We start from the raw sequence: 21,290 nt of genomic DNA on the forward strand, positions 1-21,290 counted from the left end.
TATTCTGTATAACAGGGGAAAAAAAAAAAAAAATATATATATATATATATATATATATATATATATATATATATATATATATAAAGCAAAAACAAACATTCATTTAAAAAGGAAGAAGTTCAGGCCCAGTCTGTGTTTTTTATTCAAAGCATGTGCAATACGCCTCCAGGACTCATGGAGGCAACACCGTTAATCAAGCGTTAATCAATACACAAGACAGACACCAAAAACGGAAGTGGTCGTTAGCTACACGAGCGGCATCTCTTCAAGCCACTCGTGCGTCTTCAACAATAGCCAGAGAATAATATTGCTAAGTCACCTGCCAAAGGAGCTTTTGCGTCGTTTATAAACGTTCATATTAGTTAAAAAATAGAGGTCGTTTTGGACCGTTGCTGTGGTTAAACGTATTCCGTGTTTGATATGCTACTGTTAGCCTCTTAGCTTGGATCGCATTTGTCGGATAGTACAGCGGTGTCCATGTATGAAAAGTACATATTGTTGACGGGTAGTTAGAAGCATTTATATACATTTATCAGTCATGGCGACCGGTGCAGATGTGAGAGACATTCTGGAATTGACCGGAGCTGAAAATGACGGTCCTATCAGCAAGAAAGATCTTATTAACTCGGATAAGGTGAGAGATGTTGGTACATTTCTTTGGGTTGTTTGATTTTCAGTTTTCAGGAAGAATTACAGACTGATGCTGTCAAGCTTTTTTCGCATTCAATAGCTAATATGCTAGAATTTTAAATTTGGTTTTTAGCCTGTTTTTCTAAAAGCAGAGATGTGACAGCGACATTTCACGATGGCTTTGTGTCTGCTCGTAATTTAATAATGGGCTTTCAAGAATGCACTGCATAATCTTGGAGTCATAATTTACTTTCACCCGAAATTTACTTTAAGATAAAAGGAAATCTGTTTGTCCAAGAAATAAAGTTTGTAAATGAACTATATTAATATATATAGAGAGTAATTGATTAACTGTAGCAATGTGTCTTATTATAATATATTTATGGTATGGATAAGTACCTGTGAACCTAACGAGCATTAGTCCCTAATCCTATGTGTGGTCCCCCAAAGCCTGAATTAACTTTTAAAGACAGAAAATTTGTGTGGTTTACAAAGTTAACATACCAGTGCATAAATGAGCAAAACTGGAGCTCAAGTTGAGTAAGTAGCAACTTTATTACAGCTGGGAAGTTGCAGGTGCACATAGTTCTACTTCCCCAGAGAGACTTTGCCACATCACTCTGATGGTGGGACTTTTGGGAGTCCTAGTATGTTATTGTTGTACATTAGTTCAGAGGGAGATGTGTGCTGTTGGTTGGTTTTCTCGCTGTGTGCTGTTTTGCACAGTTATTTTGATTTACAGGAGCAACAGAGCTGACAGCCTACATTTTAAAGTATCATGAATAGGTTGAACCTTGTTTCTTATAATGTTCATGGTTTAAATCATCCCATTAAGAAGAAGAAAATATTGAGCCCTTTGAATAAACAAGTGTGCAATTACACTAATACAAGAAACTCACCTGGGTGAGAACAAACATAAAAACTGAAAGGGGAATGGGTAAACCAAGTATTTCATGCTTCATATGACAAGAAAAGGAGGGTGGCCATACTAATCAATAAATCGCTTCCATTTTCAGCAGAGAAAGTGGTTAAAAATCATATGGGAAGATATGTTGTGGTGGTTGGCACAATTGGAGATATGACTATTTTGATATTAAACATCTACGCCCCAAATGAGGAGAATGAAACATAGCTAATATAGTTACTAGTAATGGAAGAGGGATGATAATCATGGGGGGATTTCAGTAGAATACAGAATGGTATAAATTAGACAGGTTGCCATCAGAAAAGGGATCAGATACAAAAAAAATCCAGAGTACTAAATAATGGTTTTAAAGAATTAGCCTAGGCCTTATTGATCGGTGGAGACATAACAATCCTAAAGGAAGGAATTTTACCTTGTACTCTAACCCACATGGTAGTTACTCGAGAATAGACTTTTTTTGTGTATTGAAACAACAGATACACAAAGTCAGGTAGGGCTGCAGCTATCAAATATTTTAGTATTCGCGTATTCTACTGAAAATTCCTTTGATTAATCGAGTAATCGGATAAAACTTATTTTTGCTTGGTTAAAGAGCAATTATAAATACACAAGAGGAAATAAGGTATTTCACTTAATAATGAAGGACCAATTGGTTTCCTTTTTTTCTTTTTTTGATAATTAACAGTTTTATTTGTTACATTCATATTGTACATACGCAACAAAATGTATTTTCTTGACTAGAAACATTTCCAGAGAGGCAATTGCAAATACAAATAAATAAAATTTAATTACTTTCAACTTAGTATTTCTTGTATCAAAAGTATAACACATTAATTAAAAAAAGGCTTAAACATTGTCTTTTTGATGTGCAACTGAACTTTGGCAGCTGTCAGTTTCAGAATTTACAGTTTAGACATAACAGGAATGCGTTGTGGCATATAAGAGGCAAGAACTTTTGAACGGGAACTTGGAATGAGTCCATGCATGAACAGTTTTACACATTTCTGCTATATTCAGGAGAATCAAGACAATGGCCACCCCACCTTATCTGTCTGTCTGATAATGTATAACACCCACACACTCACACACACACGTCCAGTTAATTGATGATGCACTTCATTTTAGCAAAAAGTAGTTGGATTTTGCAAAAATTTGACTGTGACAAGGTAAGAGAAAGCTTTGAGCAAGCCGTGCACCATTATGGCTGTGCTTTTGGGAAATTAACCGTGCAAATCATGGGTGCACGGCTCGCTGCCTAAATCTGTGCTTGTCACAGTCGTAATAAACTAGCCACACATTCGACAGTAGCCATAATTAATGGAAACCTAGTCCTCCGCAGGGCTGACTTTATGTAAGTAAGGTACATTAACGTTAATCTCATTGATTTGCACTACGTTAATTTTATTTCATCTCGGGTCCTCCGCTCCATTCTGGGTATCTACGGAGAAGATGCTATATCGGAGATGTGCTGTTGTGGTATAGAAAGGCCGTGTTACAACGGATACATGTCACGGTGTTTACCTTGCTGTTCAGTCTGAAATGCTTCCACACTTTTGACATTTTCTTTCTTTTTTATTGTGTTTTTTTGTCTTTCGTCATCATTGTTGTGTTCACTCACCTCTTTCATCTTTTCGCTACTTCCTCCGAACACTTCAGCGTCTTCCGTCATTTTCCTTTGTGTGAGTGACGTAAGCATGTTGTGCCACATCAAGTTGTCCTTGTGAAATACCGTGCTTTAAGCTTTACAATTAAGCGTTTCCTCAAGGCAGAGAAAATTCCTCGATCATTTTTTGTAATCAAGGTACTCGAATTACTCGAGGAATCGTTTCACCCCTAAAGTCAGGAATTGCAGTATAGAGACCATAACTATAAGTGACCACACCCCTATCACACTATTTCTAGCTGGGTAAAGAATCCTTCTTTAAGTACAGGAGACTCATTGTGTCAACTCTTTTAGATGAGATGGTTGTCAAACAACTAAAGCATAATTTAAAGGAAGACATTCGAATAAATGACAATTGTGACATCACCATAAATTCTGTGGGAGGGAGGAAAAGCAGTTAGGGAAAATAATCGACATAACATCCAAATTCGGACAGCAAGGAAAGCCAGAAAGCAAGATCAGAGATTTGGAGTTAAAACATAAAAGAACATCTAACAACTCCATACTCCTTGAATTAAAGAAAATTAGGCATGATTTAGATGGACTTCTAACATATAAAGCAGAAGGAGCTCTTCGTTTTATAAATCAAAGATATTATGAGATGGACAACAGGGCAAGCTGGTTACTTGCATTCCAACTGCGAAAAGTTCAAAATATTAGGCCTAGAGGGCAAAGATCCAACTTCATGTGAGGGATATAGACCCATCAGCTTGCTCTGTAATGATTTACAAATATTAAACATACTGGCGCAGAGAATGCAGCAATATGTAACTAAATCAATCAAACTAGATCAAACAGGGTTTATTCTGGGGAGACAGGATAACAATATCAGGAGAACATTAAATCTTATATCATGTACAAAAAACAACCCCCAACTTGCCATGCTGCTAAGCCTCAAAGCACAAAAATGCATTTGACTGTGTGAAGTGGAACTTCTTATATTAAACACTGGAAGTTTTTGGGTTTCAGTCAACAATTATAGAATGGGTAAAAATGGTTTATAAAATTCCCAAATCACAGATCAGAGTTAATGGTTGTTGCTCAGATTTTGTCTCTATCAAAAGAGGAGTCAGGCAAGGAAATTGCCTGAGTCCATTGTTGTTTGCTGCAAGTATTGAACTATTAGCAGAGTCAATAAGACAAAATAAAAACATAAAAGGAATAAAGGATGAAGGGGCATAGAATACAAATTATCTTTATTTGCAGATGATCTATTAACATACAGTATGTAATGGAGCCCTCCATGTCTATACCAGCCCTACTGGACAACCTGAAAGAATAGGGTGAGATATCAGGGTATTTGACGAATGAAGCCAAATCAGTAGTAGGGCTAGGGCTGCACGATTAATCAATTTTAAATTGAAATCGGATTTTTTAATTAGGACAATTTTTTTTAAAAAGGGAAATCATAAAATCGATTTCATCTCTCTCGTGCCTCCAGGCCGTGCACTTGCGGGCTACTGTAGGCTCTTCCTCCTATCAGTGACAGTGGTCTTTCACAGAAGTCCGTGTAATGACCGGACTTTAAATCTGTTAATGAGCCTGCAGTACTTATAGCAATGTAAGCTGTGGCTTCATGCACGGATCCTGCAACTGAAATATAACTGCATGGGGATCACTCATCTTACGTTGTCCCGGATCCGTACCGTACTGTCTTCTTCCAAACCGGATCCGGGGTCACGGGGTCATCAGCCTCAGCAGAGGAGGCCAGACAGCCTTCTGCCCACACACATGCACCAGCTCCACAGATAGAATCCCTCCAGTGTGTCCTGGGTTGGTCTGTTCCACGCACGGATCCCTCAGTTTAAATAGAACCACATGGGGATCACTCATATTAATGTGGTCCACACATGCACGCACGGCTGATGCCTGTCACTGACTTACATTGGTATCACTTCTGTGGGCCAGATACCCCAAAAAGAAAGAAAAAAAAAAACCTTTTTTTTTTAAATAATTAATTTCGTCCTCTTACTTGCTAAATTTTTCATTCACAAATGTAAGTTCTGTAACACAAAACCAAATATTATTTATTTTTTGAAAGATGTTGAACTTTATTTAAAGCTGTTAGATTAATCTGGAAACAAAAAGGCTCTAAAAACATTCAGTATTTGCTCTAATTTGGACATTGTATTGTAGTGTATTCTAGGGCTGGGTATCATGGTCATTTTCCATAATCAATTCGATTTCGATTCATAAGGTTCTGAATCGATTAATCACGATTCGATTTGATTCAATATCGATTCGATTCAGTATTAATTGACTGATTGAGAGTAATTTAGTGATACCAGAGTACAATTTTGAGTTGTAACCTGATTATTTGAGTACTGCAGTCATGCAACACATCAATACTGGTATCAATATTGATATTAGATATTAGAAAGGAAATAAATTTGACATTTCAGCAGTAAATTGCTGATTGTGCTCTTAAATAATGAATGGGACAGAAACATTCCCATGTTTCTATAGTGGCTCAGAACAGACTTCGACATCTTTATCCTGTTTTATGGCTGGAGGCTTCTACTCCCTGGGGGGTGGGGGTGCGCTCTGTGATTGTTGGTTGGAGTGGAGTGGGGCTGGGGGGTGCACGTGCTCCTGGGTGTTGGTTGGGGGGGGGTAGTGCAGCAGTCGGACATTGTTGCTCTACTCTTCCTCTAACTCCATACTCAGCCATAGGTGATAGCATGGATCCAACTTATTATTCCAAGAATGACCGGCTTCCGCGACTCGCTCGACGGCCAATTCCTTCACACTGCGGGTTTGAGTTTGAGGCCGGAGGACCTCCAGCGGAGGGGGTTTCCCCACCGCGTCTTTTCCATGTCTTTTTTGCGAGCGAGACCAAGTCTTCCCCAGGGGTTCGCAAGACAGAGCCGCCCGCGGTTCCGCATACTCCCGGTCCTGCTCTGAAAAATCAATCTCATCCACTATTATTCGATTACGCAAAATTAAAATGAGATCGATCTAAGATCGATTAAATCGATTTTTTTTACCCAGCCCTAGGGTATTCCCCCTGGCAAACTTATGGTATTTTCTTGTTGTATACATTGTTTGTATTCTCTACTTCATTCAATAAAGATTTAATTAAGAAAAAAATTAAACTTCTGTGGGTTCATCAGGTGATACCATCACAGATTTGAGGTCAGAGCAGTGCCTTGCATTGTGGGCTGCTCACGAAAATGATATGCTGACTTCTGTTGTCTTTTGTAGTTTTACCCAAAAATCGAAATCGAAAATCGAGTTTTTAGAGGAAAAAATCTGGATTTTTTTTTTTTTTTGCCAAAATCGTGCAGCCCTAAGTAGGGCTGATCGATTTTTCAGAGCGGGACAGCGAGCACCTGACCCGGGTACCGCCAATGCGCGGCCAGCTCCATTGAACCCCTGGGGGAGACTCAGTCTTGCTCGCGACGGTTCTGGCAAAGGACGGGTGGCATAGGAAGGGTGGGGAAAACCCCTCCGCTGGAGGTCCTCTTGGCCTCAAACTGCAACCTGCAGTGTGGAGGAAGTGGCCCCCCAGACCATCTAGTTGGCGGAGGCTCTCCGAGGCAGGTCGCGGAAGCTGATCATTCTAGGAATATTAACTTGGATCAGTCATAGGTTCGTACACATCACGAAACAATTCCCTTAGTATTTGCATGCATTCACGTTCAATGGCTGCTCCTCTTGGCTGATAGTATCACCTATGTGGGGCCAAAATTGGTAGGGTTGTCCAAGAGTGATCGTAATATGCCTTAAAGGTGCTGGAGACTTTCGTTGACCCATTTTTCATCAAATCTGTAAAACCTCAGTCATAGCCTAAGTATCGCAAATCTGTAAGTCTTTCTGTGATTACTCATCTGAATCTCTTGCATTACGGTGAACAATTTCGAAGTGCCATCCACCATCAACAAAACCCATGTGTTTACATTCAGACCAGGAGGTCACTCAGGCATCTTCTCAATTTTTTGTCGTGACGTGCATTGTGGGAAATGGAGGCTCGCGCTGCCACTGCCACTGCAGACAGCTGGGAGGTTTGCGCAGCACGAGCAACAACACCGGTTCTTCTTTCAAATGACTCACTTTTAGTTCACCTGTAGTAGACCCCCTGTCCAGTTGATGGCGAGTGTGCATATTAATCAGTCATTGTCAAGTCTTGTCTCGTTGTTTAGCTGACTTAAGTTCTCTGGTTCACATAACCCTAACTGTAACCCTAACTCTAGCCTTCAGTGCCTGGTATTTGACGTGGCGTTAACATACCACACTGGAAGCTTATAATGATAACACACCAGTTACAAGTGGCATGTATACAGAGTGTCCCAAAAAAATGTATATACACTTTAAATAATTGTAAAGTAGGTGACCTCACACCTCTAGACTGTTTTTTTTTATGGGGATACCTAAAAGACAAAGTCTACGCTATGAGAACTGCAACAGTCACTGAGTTGAGAGCAGCCATTGAACGTGAATGCATGCAAATACTAAGGGAATTGTTTCGTGATGTGTACGATTCCATTGCTTCGCGTTGTCGGCAGTGTCTTGACCAGAACGGACATCAGTTTGAGAACAGGCGTTGATAAAACAATAAAATGATGTTTGTAAATTCTATTACATTTTGAAAATTAAATGAATTTTAATAAAAACCTACTATATAATTATTTAAAGTGTGTATACATTTTTTAGGGACACCCTGTATTCACGCGAGTCATGATATCACATTGGTTTATAAACCAGCAGCAACTACAGTTGCTGCATCATTGAGACTTTTTGAACAATAAACACTACTAAATATGTCTCATTATCATTAAAAAATTCAATTTGAAATGGTGGATAATAATGTGTCATGACGGAATTTTTACGACCCTGCCCGACATTTTGACAGACAATAAAAATGTCTAGCACAACCTCTGTACCTGAGTATTATTATCACTCCTGGTACAGCACAGTTATTTAAAGCTGGCTATGGTAAACTGATAAATGAGATAAAGGATGATTTGGCTTGATGGGAGATTTTACCATTGACACTGATGGGAAGAGTAGAAACAGTAAGAATGAATATACCGCCAAGATTGTTGTTTTTGTTCCAGTCATTGCCTATTGTGATTTGGGGAAAAAAGAGATAAAATCATATCAAAATTCTTAAGGCAAAATAAAAAAGCTAGAACTAAATATAAGCCACTTCTCTGCAGAAAATAGAAGGGAGGGTTGAACTTGCATAACTTAAGAAATTACTACAGGGCAGCACAACTCAGAGCCAAAATTGTCAGTTGCTAAAGAGAAAGATTCAGTGTGGGTGGGGATGGATCTAAATGCATGTTAAAATATACCTGTAGAATCGCTCCCATTCTTAAACAAAGAGGCTCAGAAGAGACTCGGGATGGATAATAAGTGGATCAGGGGAACAATGAAAATTTGGTCAGCAGTGGGAAAGCAGCTGAAACTGTCAAATTCTGTAGCCAGGGCTACTAAATTAGCAAAGAGCCCAGACTTTATACCATCTATCATGGATTCAGGATTTAGTAAATGGGCTAAAGAGGGGCTAATATATATTGATCAAATGTTTAAAGGTGCCCTGCCACACAAAACTGTTTTTACTTGTGTTTTTTTTAAATGTCAGGTCCATAGGTGTTTTTGTTATGTAGTAAATTTGAAAATGAACTGCTACCTCCTTTGTCTGCTATTGCCACTGAAAAGAAATAAGCAGAGAAATCAAGTGTATGTTGAATTTTCATGACAACTGGTGCAAACTGAACTGAGTCTTCCAGCAGGCTTTCTATACCACGCTACAGTGGCTTGAAACCTGGTAACCAAGGCATTTTTTTCCACAAAAAATGTTACAGAATCCAAGGTAAAACTTCAGACATTACCACAAAAGTAATGAAATACATGTGGCAGGGCATGTTTAAGGGACAAACCATAAAGTCATTCACACAACTTCAAAAAGAATTTAACTTACCAATTCATGACTTTTATAAATTCTTACAGCTAAGAGATCATCTACAGAAACACCAGGAATAGGAAAATATTTGTAAGACACCATGCACTAGAGGCAGTGTAATTGGCACTCAGAGGATGAATCAAAAAAAGGGGTTCTATCAAAAATCTATAAAACACTGCAACATGAATCTAGTGATAACAATATGGATATCAAAGAAAAATGGGAATTGGAAGCTAATATCATGATATCAGAGAGAGAATGGGAGGAAACATTCAAAGAGGGACATAAACTAATAATCCAACAAGGAGGGAATTGAAAGGTGAAAATGCGTTATTTTAACACTCCATTTATTACGTCGAAATACAGTAATATGTCTGAGCTAGGGCGACACGGTGGTGCAGTGGCTAGCACTCGTGCCTCACAGCAAGATTCCAACAGCAGTTGGTGGGACCTGTCTGTGTGGAGTTTGCATGTTCTGCCCGTGTCTACATGGGTTCTCTCCGGGTACTCCGGCTTCCTCCTACCATCCAAAGAAATGCACTGATAGGCTAATTGGTTAATCTAAATTGCCCATAGGTGTGAATGTGAGAATGTTTGTTTGTCTCTATATATCACTGGCGACATGTCCAGGGTGTACCCCGCCTTTGCCCGTAAGTAGCTGGGATAGGCTCCAAGCAACCACTGTGACCCTAGTGAGGATAAAGCAGGTTCAGAAAATGAATGAAGCGGTGGGTGACTTTACTCATGTATTCTAGGACTGCCCAAAAATACACGATTTCTGGAAGAATGTGCAAAAGGAGACTAAACAGATTCTGGGGATTAAGTTCCCTTTGGAACCAGCACTTTACATTCAGGGTGTAATTCCTGATGGTATGACGGATAATTTTTTTTTTTTTTTTTACTGAGAATCCTGCTTCTAATAGCGAAAAAGATGTTAAAAGCTTCCTGGTTAAAACCACAGCCTCCCAAAACAACGCAGCAGAGAGACCAGGGTAAAAAAATGTGTTTATCATGGAGAAAAATCTCAGCAAGACTACAGCTGAAAACAGACTTGTTTGTTAAAAGATGGTCATTATTACCTCCGCCAAGGAGGTTATGTTTTTGTCAGGGTTTGTTTGTTTGTTTGTCTGTCTGTTTGTTTGTCTGTCCGTTAGTGTGCAACATAACTCAAAAAGTTATGGACAGATTTGGATGAAATTTTCAAGGTTTGTTGGAAATGGGATAAGGAAGAAATGATTAAATTTTGGTGGTGATCGGGGGTGGGGGGGCCCACGGGGGGGGGCCACTGATCAGCCTTGGCGGAGGTCTGCGCTCTCCGAGTGCTTCTAGTTAATACTGTCAATGCCAGAACTCTAGTCACTTCCCCTCTTTTTTTCCTCACTTGTAAAGTACTTTTGCTAATGTGGAACACATGTCAAAGTTTAATGGAGAGAAGGTGTAGAATGGACTATGAGAAATATGCTGTACAGTGAGAAATACAATGTTTGTTGGGTTTGTGTTTATGTGTACAGGGTGGGGAAGCAAAATTTACAATGAACATTTAGTTGTTTTTTCTCAGCAGGCACTACGTCAGTTGTTTTGAAACCAAACATATACTGATGTCATAATCATACCTAACACTATTATCCATACCTTTTCAGAAACTTTTGCCCATATGAGTAATCAGGAAAGCAAATGTCAAAGAGTGTGTGATTTGCTGAATGCACTCGTCACACCAAAGGAGATTTCAAAAATAGTTGGAGTGTCCATAAAGACTGTTTCTAATGTAAAGAAGAGAATGACTATGAGCAAAACTATTACAAGAAAGTCTGGAAGATACTATTAAAGAAGAATGGGAGAAGTTGTCACCCGAATATTTGAGGAACACTTGCGCAAGTTTCAGGAAGCGTGTGAAGGCAGTTATTGAGAAAGGAGGACACATAGAATAAAAACATTTTCTATTATGTAAATTTTCTTGTGGCAAATAAATTCTCATGACTTTCAATAAACTAATTGGTCATACACTGTCTTTCAATCCCTGCCTCAAAATATTGTAAATTTTGCTTCCCCACCCTGTATATGTCAAATAAAAAATCAGTTCCAAAAAAAATAAAACGTGCCAGTGCCATATAAAGATACTGAGGTTTTATTATTATGTAGCACATTTAGGTTAAGAGTATTCTGTCTAATATATAACCTTCTTTTATTACCAAACAGAAGAAAACAAAGAAAGCTACGGAGACGCTGACTTTCAAGAGACCGGAAGGAATGCATCGCGAGGTCTACGCTCTACTGTATTCAGATAAGAAGTATGGGATCCGTTTATGTGTCATACAGGGATGTTATTTGTATAATCATTTAACTGATTCTGAGGGAACATTGGAGCAAAGCGATAATGAAGATAATTTTTCCTGTGAACCCTCCAGAGATGCACCCCCTCTGCTGCCCAGTGACACAACTCAGGGCTATAGGACAGTCAAAGCCAAGCTGGGCTGTAAGAAAGTGCGTCCTTGGAAATGGATGCCCTTCACAAATCCAGCTCGCAGGGATGGGGCAATATTCCACCACTGGAGACGTGTGGCAGAAGAGGGCAAGGACTACCCTTTTGCCCGTTTCAACAAGGTAAGGGATGTGTCGTAAATTTCAGTGTGGCCTCATGACCTTTTAACTCTTTAAGTGCCAGACAGTTAAGGGGATAATAAGCCTTAAAAGTGCCACAGAATTTGGCCGTTTTTCAGTATTTCGCGTCGTTTTTATAATATTTGAAGAATCCTGCAGGAAACCGCTCGGTAACATCCGACCGATTGCTGATTAGATCCAAAACGCACCGGACGCAGCCGATTCATTATTGATCGTAATTTGCATAATTTATAATAATAATAATAATAATAATAATAATAATAATCATCTTTATTTATATAGCACTTTTCATACATTAAAAACTGTAGCACAAAGTGCTTTACATATCAGTTTAAAAATCATTACCGCCCCCCACCCACACCCACCCACTCACCCGCACACACACACACATATACATGCAAACCCACAAGCTCACACATACTTAAGAAGACTGACTGAGCACGGGTAGACCAGAACAAAAATGTACAAGTAAAAGTAAAACATCAATTTAGGAGGTGCTGTCTCAGGGAGCCTTCCACACCAGGATGCAGTCGCCGACCCCGGCGACCAGGCACCAGCAACACAGCCCCGCATCCCAACTAGTGGGAGAGGGCCAACTGGGACCCCCACCCACCACAGCCCCCGGAGTCCACAGCCGCCCCCCGGCATGGAGGGCTCCCTCTGATGAAACACCGGAGAATAAGAAACATTAAAAAGATATAAAAATATTATTCGGTCGCGTGACCTCAAATTCCCGTCTGCTTGGTCTCAAAAGGGGGACACAGAAAGAACGTCATCGAAATGTGAGAAAGAAATGGGGGTGGATGGTTTGTTTGTACACAAATATGGCGTGTTCTCCAAAGCCGATCTGATCGGCCCGTGGCACTTTACAGGTTGTTTTCGTAAAGCCGATTTAATCGGCCCATGGCACTGAAAGTGTTAATATAATCAAATTTTCTTTTACATTGTTTCCTTCTAGGATCATTACATATTAGTCTTAACTTCATTTTTTCTTTTTGCAATTTAAATAGTAGCCACTTTTACACAGAGATCCTGGAATAAAGGTGAGATGTTGATTCCACCTTTTTTCCACCATTGACTGATTTATATACCCAAACGAAAGGAGTAACACAGGTGAGACAGGCTGGACTTTTACACAGCGGACCTGTGTTCTGGAATGAAAAGCGCAGTGACGCAGCACGGCGTATAGTGTGATGTATCACTTCTGCATCGGAAATACCCCGTGCATAGCGGTGTTGCAAACCTCTCCAGAGTCAGCCCGTCTCTAACCGTTCCACAAATGTTACAATTAATAGAGTCCTCTGCCTGAAGTGGCAACAGCTCACGGATCTCGGTGTCTCCTCAGTTCGACATCTTTCTGGTCGTGTTGCTGTGCTTGTTTGCTGTACACAGCTCACACTCATTTTTAAATCCCCCCAGTGTGAGAGATAGCAGGCGCATATGGAAGTACTGGCATGGTTTCTGCGGCAGGTGCCCCAGGTATGTGCCACGGATAATAATGGCATGTAGCCGCAGCACCACTGGCATGTAGCTGTGGCACCCATGGCACGAAACTGTGATGCCTGTGGCATGTAACTGCTGCACTCAAAGCCACGGCACCTGGGGCAGCTGCTGCAGAATCCATGCTAGTGCCTCCATATGTGCCCTCCATCTTTCAGGCGCAGGGGTCGCCGTCATCAAAACGTCACACCTTGGTTGCGTAACAAGAGGTGTTCCTTTTACATAAGGTTCCAGAATCATGATTCCACCTTTATCACAGCTCTGTTAATACCTCCAAAGGCGTTACAAAGCCACAATAAAGGTGGGGTCCAAATGATCCCACCATTTAGTTTACACAGATGTCGTTTCGGAATAAAAGCGAAAAATTCCTGTAACAGAAGTGCTGTGTAAAAGGGGCTAGTATTTGCTGAAAGTCTTCAAATTCAAACCGACAAATTCATTCCCCTTTTCTAATGTTCTTCAGACAGTGCAGGTGCCAGTGTACTCTGAGCAGGAATATCAGATGCATCTTCACGATGATGGTTGGACTAAAGCAGAAACAGACCACCTGTTTGACCTGTGCAAGCGCTTTGACCTGCGCTTTATAGTTGTCCATGACCGTTATGATCATCAGCAATACAGAGTAAGCACTCACCTCTATTTCTCATGTTTTGTTTCAGTGAAATTATGTTGCAAATGTAACTGAATAATAATTCAGTAATTCAGTTACAAGTCAGTAAGGACACATTTAATAGGGAGGGGTGTCGAAACCCAGTATTCAAAAGCCCTGGGGTCAAACAATGAAAGACTGATAAGTTCCAATGTTCTCTGTTTTCCTAATGGTACTGGAGAAATAAAAATAGAAAATTAGGCCTCCTATGTGTCCCAGGTTACTGTATTACAGAAATATAAATGTTTTATGGCAACACTCATAAACTCAATTTCTGACTAAGACATTTGTCTTTGATGCATTTTTGCAATTTTCAGTCCAGATGAGAGACCTGGCTAGGGCTCTCTGACGGGCTGTTCAGCTCCCCATCACACACACTGTACCACTGAGCAGCACAAACATGTAGACATCCTAGAGACAGCAGTAGGTGTTCACTTCAGAACTAAACTGCAAAGTGGTCATTTCACTCACTGACACAAGTCCTACAAGTCTTTAACATATTCAGGCAGAAACATGAGTGACTTGTCAAAAAACCCAGTGAAAGTCCATCAAGAACTCGCAAACAAATGAACTATGAGTTAAACATCAACCTGTGCATTTCTCTGTCTGATTTATCTTCCACTATGCTAGCAGCCTGGAGCCTAGATACAAAAGTGGGTCATTGATTAAGATTGACCCATAGCCAGCTGATTGTTTTGATATGTCTCCATTCACCCTAACCCTAGCTCTTTATACTCAAAAATTATGAGTGAAAGACTTTTTTTTTGGTTGCAGTAAATAATTGTTTATGATATTTGTTTGATACTACTATCATAAGTATGATAGTGATTTGTTAGGGCTGTTGCACTTTACTACTAAAGAATATTAGTTAAATATTGATTATTTAGACCTAAAAAAAAAAGCAAATAATTCTGTTCACAATATGAACTATAGCTCTGTAAGAATTGCTAAGAATACTGTTAAAGTACCAGACTGATAAGCAGTATCAGTAAAATTTATAGTAAATTAATAGTATTGATTAAATCTCAACGAAACCCATTTCTAGTTATTAACATGCTTGCTTTTGTTCTGTCAGAAACGTTCTGTGGAAGACCTAAAGGAGAGATACTATAATATTTGTGGTAAGCTGACAAAGGTCCGTGCAGCTTCAGGGACAGAACCTAAGATCTACGTCTTTGATGCTGGCCATGAAAGGCGCCGTAAAGAGCAACTAGAGAAGCTCTTCAATCGAACACCAGAACAAGTGAGCACTATAATGGCACATTTATCCCTTTTTGATGCTGTCAAGTAACAACACTGATTATGTTTACAACCAGCCAATATGCATCAAAGACTGGATTGCACTTTCATTGTTTTTCCTGCAGGTGGCGGAAGAAGAATATCTTATTCAGGAGCTGAGAAAGATTGAGACTAGGAAGAAGGAGCGTGAAAAGAAGACTCAGGATATACAAAAACTCATTAAAGCTGCTGATACGACTACAGAGTTGAGACGGGCTGAAAAGAGGGTTTCCAAGAAGAAACTCCCACAAAAAAGAGAAATGGAAAAACCAGTAAGCACTTACATAAAAGTACAAATGAAATCATTGCTTAAGATGTCACCAACGTTGCACTTAACTGTGGGAGAAAACTTGATTCAACAGGTAGATGAAGCTAATTTACTGGGTGTAATTGTGGATGGCACATTGTCGTGGAATGGTCAAATAAATAATATATTGCAAAAAATGGGTCAGAGTATAGGAATAATTAGACACTGTAAGAAATTTATTCCCCAATGGTTGACCAAGCTATTAGTTCAGTCATTAGTATTATCTCATGGATTATGCCTCAGTTGTTTGGTCAAATACTAATGAAAATAATTTACACAAATTGCAAGTCGCACAGAATAAAGCTGCACAAATTGTTTTGGGTTGCCCTTACAGAACTAATAGAACCACAATGCACAACAGTTTGACATGGTTAACTGTGAAATCTAAATTGAAATATTCTTTATTATCATTTATTCGTAATATTATAGCAACACAAACTCCAGAAATTATTCACAGAAAACTGTCATTTTTTGCAGATCAACATAATTATTGTACAAGACAAACCACTGAAACACGGTGTGCTCTGCCTCTAGGCAGAACAAATCAGTTACAGCGAACTGTTTTTTATATTGATTTAAAAGACAGTTATTGCATGAAAACAAAAGCTTTCATTTACTAGATTTGTCAATTAACCCCTGTTGCTTTAATGACCTGTACCAAACTCAGAGACTTAATGCAGTTTGCATGCTTGAGTTACTAAGGCCTAAACTTATCCCATTCACTTAATTTAAATTTTATTCATATTTCAGCTTTTCCCCATATCTCTCAAGTGTCATTTTTTTCCCACTACAGGCTGTTCCAGAGACAGCTGGCATCAAATTCCCTGACTGTAAATCAGCTGGAGTCGCTCTGCGCAGCCACAGGGTAAGTATAAGGAGCCCATTTGACATATCTGAAATATAGAAAGGACATTCTCAAATGCGTCTTTAAAGTAAAACTTCACTTTGCTTTTCAAAAACCAGTTACGCACTGGTATATCAACCTGAAACTACAGCATTCAGGAATTGTATCATACCTCAAAATGAGACTTATTCTTCATAAATGTATCTGTACTGTTCGGTCATTCAGTACTGGAACTGCTGCAAAGATTGTAAAAGTGAGTTTATTTGAACCACATGAAGATGTTCAGTGATACCTGACCCTGTTAGTGAGAAACCAGGATATATGACTTCAGCTAGCTGTCTCTCATTAGCACTGTGATGATTAATTGTATTAGAGACTAGCTAATATCTGTAAGACTTCCAAGAGGACTCATATTCATCTTTGAGACTGATGAGAAGCTGTCATTCTCAATGGAAAAGGCATTAGTATGGCTAAAGGAGTGGAGTGCCCCTCTAGCTAATCAGTCAGACAGAGTTCAGTGGATAAAGACATTTTGATCTGGCCCGCTGAAGTGCATTTCATACGAATTAAAAGCCCCGAGGTGGAGCTGTTTGTCCTAATATCCAGTGTCCCTTCAATCTCAGCCTTTTGCATGTTAATGCGTGTGCGTCTCTGCATGATTGTGTTTGATATAGATGAAACTGCCGAGCTCAGTAGGCCAGAAGAAGATCAAGGCTATTGAGCAGATCCTGATAGAGCAAGGAGTGGGTGAGTGAGACCAGATGTTGGCAACTTTTCTACATTTTTTTATGATGATCTTTAATCTACCATAATCTTTTAATTTAATTACTTTATTTGGTTTTGTTCAAAGCTATCCTCTCTTTGCTCTTCTTCCTGAATAATGGGCCTTCCACAAGAACCACAATTATAATGATAATGTTGTGAGCATCAACATTGTGAACAATAACAGTCTAGAAACAGTGGATCCAAGTACATGCTCTGTTCCAGCTGTGTCTGAGCCTCAAAATAAATGTTTCATAATGCAAACTTTTAGTTCTAGTTCAAGAAAGTTTCTGTAAGTGAATCAGTTTTTTCATGTAGACAAATAATTATCTTATCGAAGATGTTTCAACATAAAATGTAGCAGGTCATCTCAAAAACTACACAAAAATGTGTTGTCTCTGTCTCTAGTGGACTGTTTGTCTATAATGTGTCTAGGTCCACATGTTATCTGGTTTCATGTTGGAACTGTATGTCGTGAGCAATGTAAAAACCGAAACCGAATTCCTTGTATGTGTTCACATACTTGGCCAATAAAGCTGATTCTGATTCTGTTTCTGAAACATAATCTAAAAAAGTCAGAAAATGCTGCCATTATTTTAAACAGATCACAGAAAATATCTAAGGTCCTCACTGTCATTAGTGTAGCTGGCTGTAATTGCTTGATAACTTAATAGTTAACTGTGTGGCCCAGCTTTTCCCTTGGTGTTCTTATTTGTATTATTAATAAAAGTAAGATATACAAAAATTCATGATACCTTGACCGGTATGTTTTTTAATTCAGATGTATTCTGATTGCTTGAGATCATTCTCCTTCATCTTTATTGTTTTAGTTGTGTGTGAACATTCATTAGAGTTGGAATAATTTGCAAAAGTATAGTTACAGTTATTGCTATAATTATAGTTGCTGTTGTGGACGGCCATTATGTGTACATTGTACCCCGTCATACTGCTTATTTTAACACAAGTGTACACTTATTTTATGTTATTATATTGCTCTCATTGAATATAAATTGTTGTCCTCTGTGTTTGTTTTTCACTCAGATCTCAATCCTATGCCGACAGAAGAGATCGTACAGATGTTCAATGAACTACGTAGTGACCTGGTGCTGCTTTATGAGCTGAAACAAGCACACAGCAATTGTGAGTACGAACAACAAATGCTACGGCACCGTTACGAGGCCCTGCTGAAGGCCGGTGGTGGAACCGGGTGTGGTGGGACTACAGGAACTGGACCAGTGGCCACAACACAGGCTGGAGACCTCAATCCCACCAACAACACCACAGCATCCACACCAGGTGGCGATGCTCAGGCCTGGCCCAGTGCAGATGACATCAAGGTAGAATCCAAAGAGCAGATCATTGACGTGGTAGGAGCGCCACTTACTCCCAACTCAGTAAGTCTGTGAAGCATACCCAGAGCCTACTACTAAGTCATTGTACATATCCCTTCACACTTTCACTTAGATCTTAAATATGTAGGAAATTTGAATACATAGCAAATTTGAAACTTCAAATGATCATCAAAGTCAGTAATTATGGCATTAGAATGAGGGCTAGTCTAACTTTTTTAGACTTTGTACAGTGCTTAGAAAATATTTACTTTTATGTCCGTAAAATGTACAAAAGTGACGATATTTCTACTATGCAAAAAAAAAATTCAACAGATATTCCAATTTACGTGCATATCTTTAGGTTGTGGAGCAAACAAGACATTTTAGAGTGTAATCATGGACTTTGGGACTTTGGCACTTTTTGCCATTTTCTGACATTTTATGGAACAGGTAATTGAGAAACTAATTAACAGATTAATTGGGAATCATTGACAGTGATCGTTTGTTGCAGCCTTACACCACACAGAACTGGCCATAAATAGCCAGAGTTTGTCATATATTGCAATTTGCAATTGAGCCAAATCAAGCAGTGACACAGGGACACATTTCATGTTCAATAAGCTCTGTGTTGAAAACTAAATAACTTATCGCCGTGTTTAATACATGTATGAATAGGTCTCAGTAAGTGCTTTCACGTGGCCCATGTTGCAATTTACAGAAATAAAATTTTGGGGTAAAAATACTTAAATTACTGCTGTGTGACACGGGGACTCAAAATGAACATCTTTTTTTCTTCACGTTACGCAAATGTACAAAACATGCGGTTCTCATTACAAATTGATACTAAAAGAAACATAGGGCTATAGCTATGATGTTAAACTACAATTGTGATCAATACTGGATGAAAATGTTTAAATGAAAAGTTTTTATGAACACAGATATGTCATGACACAGGGCCAGGTGGGAACTGTGACAAGGGGACATCAGTTTGTCTCTTTGTTCAGTAGTCATAATAAAAGACTTTGTTGGAACTAAAACACTACAAATATGCTAATAAACTTCAATTTAACACACATATTATAACTGAAGTGATATATACAGCTAATAGCAGAGCATATTTTACAAATAATTAGATTACACATAACCTTTCTATATTCTTGTACTGTTGAATAATTAGTTCCTACAGATTGACAGACTTAAAATATCACGTATACAAGCAAGAAAATATATTCTTATTAAAGCAGTGCATTTACATATTTTAGTCTTTTTTTAGGTTTCATTTTATATTGATTATATCTTTTTTCTACAAGTGATGCTGAAATTTTGTAAACAGTTCCATAAAATAAGAGTTCTTAAGCTAAAAAATTTGCCTGTTTGAGAAATTATAGGTGAAACATTCATTTTTGACACTGATGTTCACTTTTGCTTGATCTGGCCGAATTCAAGCTTACTCTGAATGGACAGTTTGCCAAGAATGTTCCTATATAGACATTGTGTTCAGTGTTCTGCATGATGGTCAATGTAATTTGTGCTAAATTAGAAGAAAACTGCTGTGTGGCCATGATATGGATATTTTGCGTGAGGGATAGACAATTTCAAACTGGTTTGATATTAACCCAACGTAAGATCAGTACACAAAACCCCAGGTTGTCACACTTGACTTGGCAGATGTTCCTGAATGGAATGAGACTGTTAGAGCCCGTGGATGAAAGTGTATCAACTGCAGTCCACTTGGTGTCACTAATGCACGTCTGACCTGGTGTCCTGACTTTGAGCAAACTAAATAGTAACTAAATTAGAATAAGAAGCAAATCCAAAATGGTGCAGTTTAAGTTATCTGCTCTACCTTTCCTAATTTTCTCAACCAAAATCAAATAGTTAATGGATGCATGTGCATCACACACCCTTCCCTCTACTGAACAGAGACCTCCTTCATTTGTCCATCCCTGCTCAGCATTAAACTGCTTCTGTGTCAGTTCAGTTACTTTACATAAATCGGGCCAGTCTGAGGATAAAACCAGAGATTGACCCAAATCCTTTGTGTATCAAATTGCAGCGTAAACGGAGAGAATCAGCATCCAGCTCTTCCTCAGTGAAAAAGGTAAAGAAGCCTTGATGAAGACGAGATCCTCAACAGGCATACGTCGAAGGACAAGGGACCACCTTAGCAGCTCTGGTCACAGTGGAGACACCCATCAGTTTTACAGATAGACACTGGGGAGTTGGAAACTATATTGCTGTTCATTTATACAGAAAAATCACTGCGTAGACACAGAGGCCCAAGTTTTCACCTACTAATGAGACCTCTCAACTTGTCCCCATTTGGCTTTGCCTCCATCGTTGTGACAAAGGCAACAACTGAGTGACATTTCATTCCATTACTGGTCGTCTCCTCACCTAGGCCATTGCCCAGCCTTAGATGAGGCAAGATCAACTGTAAATTGCCAGGCTGAGCTAATCGGGACATGGTGGGGAAGGTGAGGAAGGCCGGGTAATTGAAATGAATGAAATTGGGATGAAAGAAGAGACTCTGTGAGTGGGAGCACTTCGAGCCGCAATGTTCATTTGTCCCATCTGAGGTATTTCTGTAGTCTAATCATACCATAGTGTTTACTGGAAATGTGTTTTTGTTTTTGCCTGTAGTGCTGGCTCTCTCATGAAAGCTGGTTTCATCTGCTGCCAGTGCTTTATGTTTGGACTAGTGGGGCTGATTTGTGTTTTTGTCCTCAGGTGACCTTGAAGATGCTTTAGTCAATGATTCAATAAACCTCATTGTTTTTTTTCTTCTCACGCATTGTGCAAGTTTATGCAATGATAGTACCTTTCACATTTATGTCACTCCCTCATAGATAAGATTTTAACTTGGAGGCAATT

At 39.2% G+C, this 21,290-nt stretch overlaps 1 protein-coding gene across 1 annotated transcript; it reads left to right on the forward strand.

The window, feature by feature from the left end:
• Nucleotides 1-231: 231 nt before the first annotated feature.
• Nucleotides 232-21,206, forward strand: dmap1 (DNA methyltransferase 1 associated protein 1). The gene is made up of 10 exons (XM_030132107.1): nt 232-634; nt 11,323-11,414; nt 11,532-11,727; nt 13,709-13,867; nt 14,970-15,137; nt 15,259-15,444; nt 16,273-16,344; nt 16,998-17,070; nt 18,127-18,479; nt 20,473-21,206. The coding sequence occupies exons 1-10, from the start codon at nt 539-541 to the stop codon at nt 20,530-20,532; spliced, it is 1,455 nt and encodes a 484-aa protein (XP_029987967.1). The 5' UTR covers nt 232-538; the 3' UTR covers nt 20,533-21,206.
• The last annotated feature ends 84 nt before the right edge of the window (nt 21,207-21,290 follow it).

The sequence above is a fragment of the Sphaeramia orbicularis genome, chromosome 4 (genome assembly GCF_902148855.1).
Source record: "Sphaeramia orbicularis chromosome 4, fSphaOr1.1, whole genome shotgun sequence".
NCBI classification, from domain to species: Eukaryota; Metazoa; Chordata; class Actinopteri; order Kurtiformes; family Apogonidae; genus Sphaeramia; species Sphaeramia orbicularis.

What these genes read in the sequence shown, in the direction of transcription:
- dmap1 (XM_030132107.1), top strand. Translation starts at nt 539, where the DNA reads ATGGCGACCGGTGCAGATGTGAGAGACATTCTGGAATTGACCGGAGCT. An exon ending in ATGATCATCAGCAATACAGA is followed by an intron (nt 13,868 to 14,969) that starts GTAAGCACTCAC and finishes TTGTTCTGTCAG; the next exon opens with AAACGTTCTGTGGAAGACCT. An exon ending in TCGCTCTGCGCAGCCACAGG is followed by an intron (nt 16,345 to 16,997) that starts GTAAGTATAAGG and finishes TGTTTGATATAG; the next exon opens with ATGAAACTGCCGAGCTCAGT.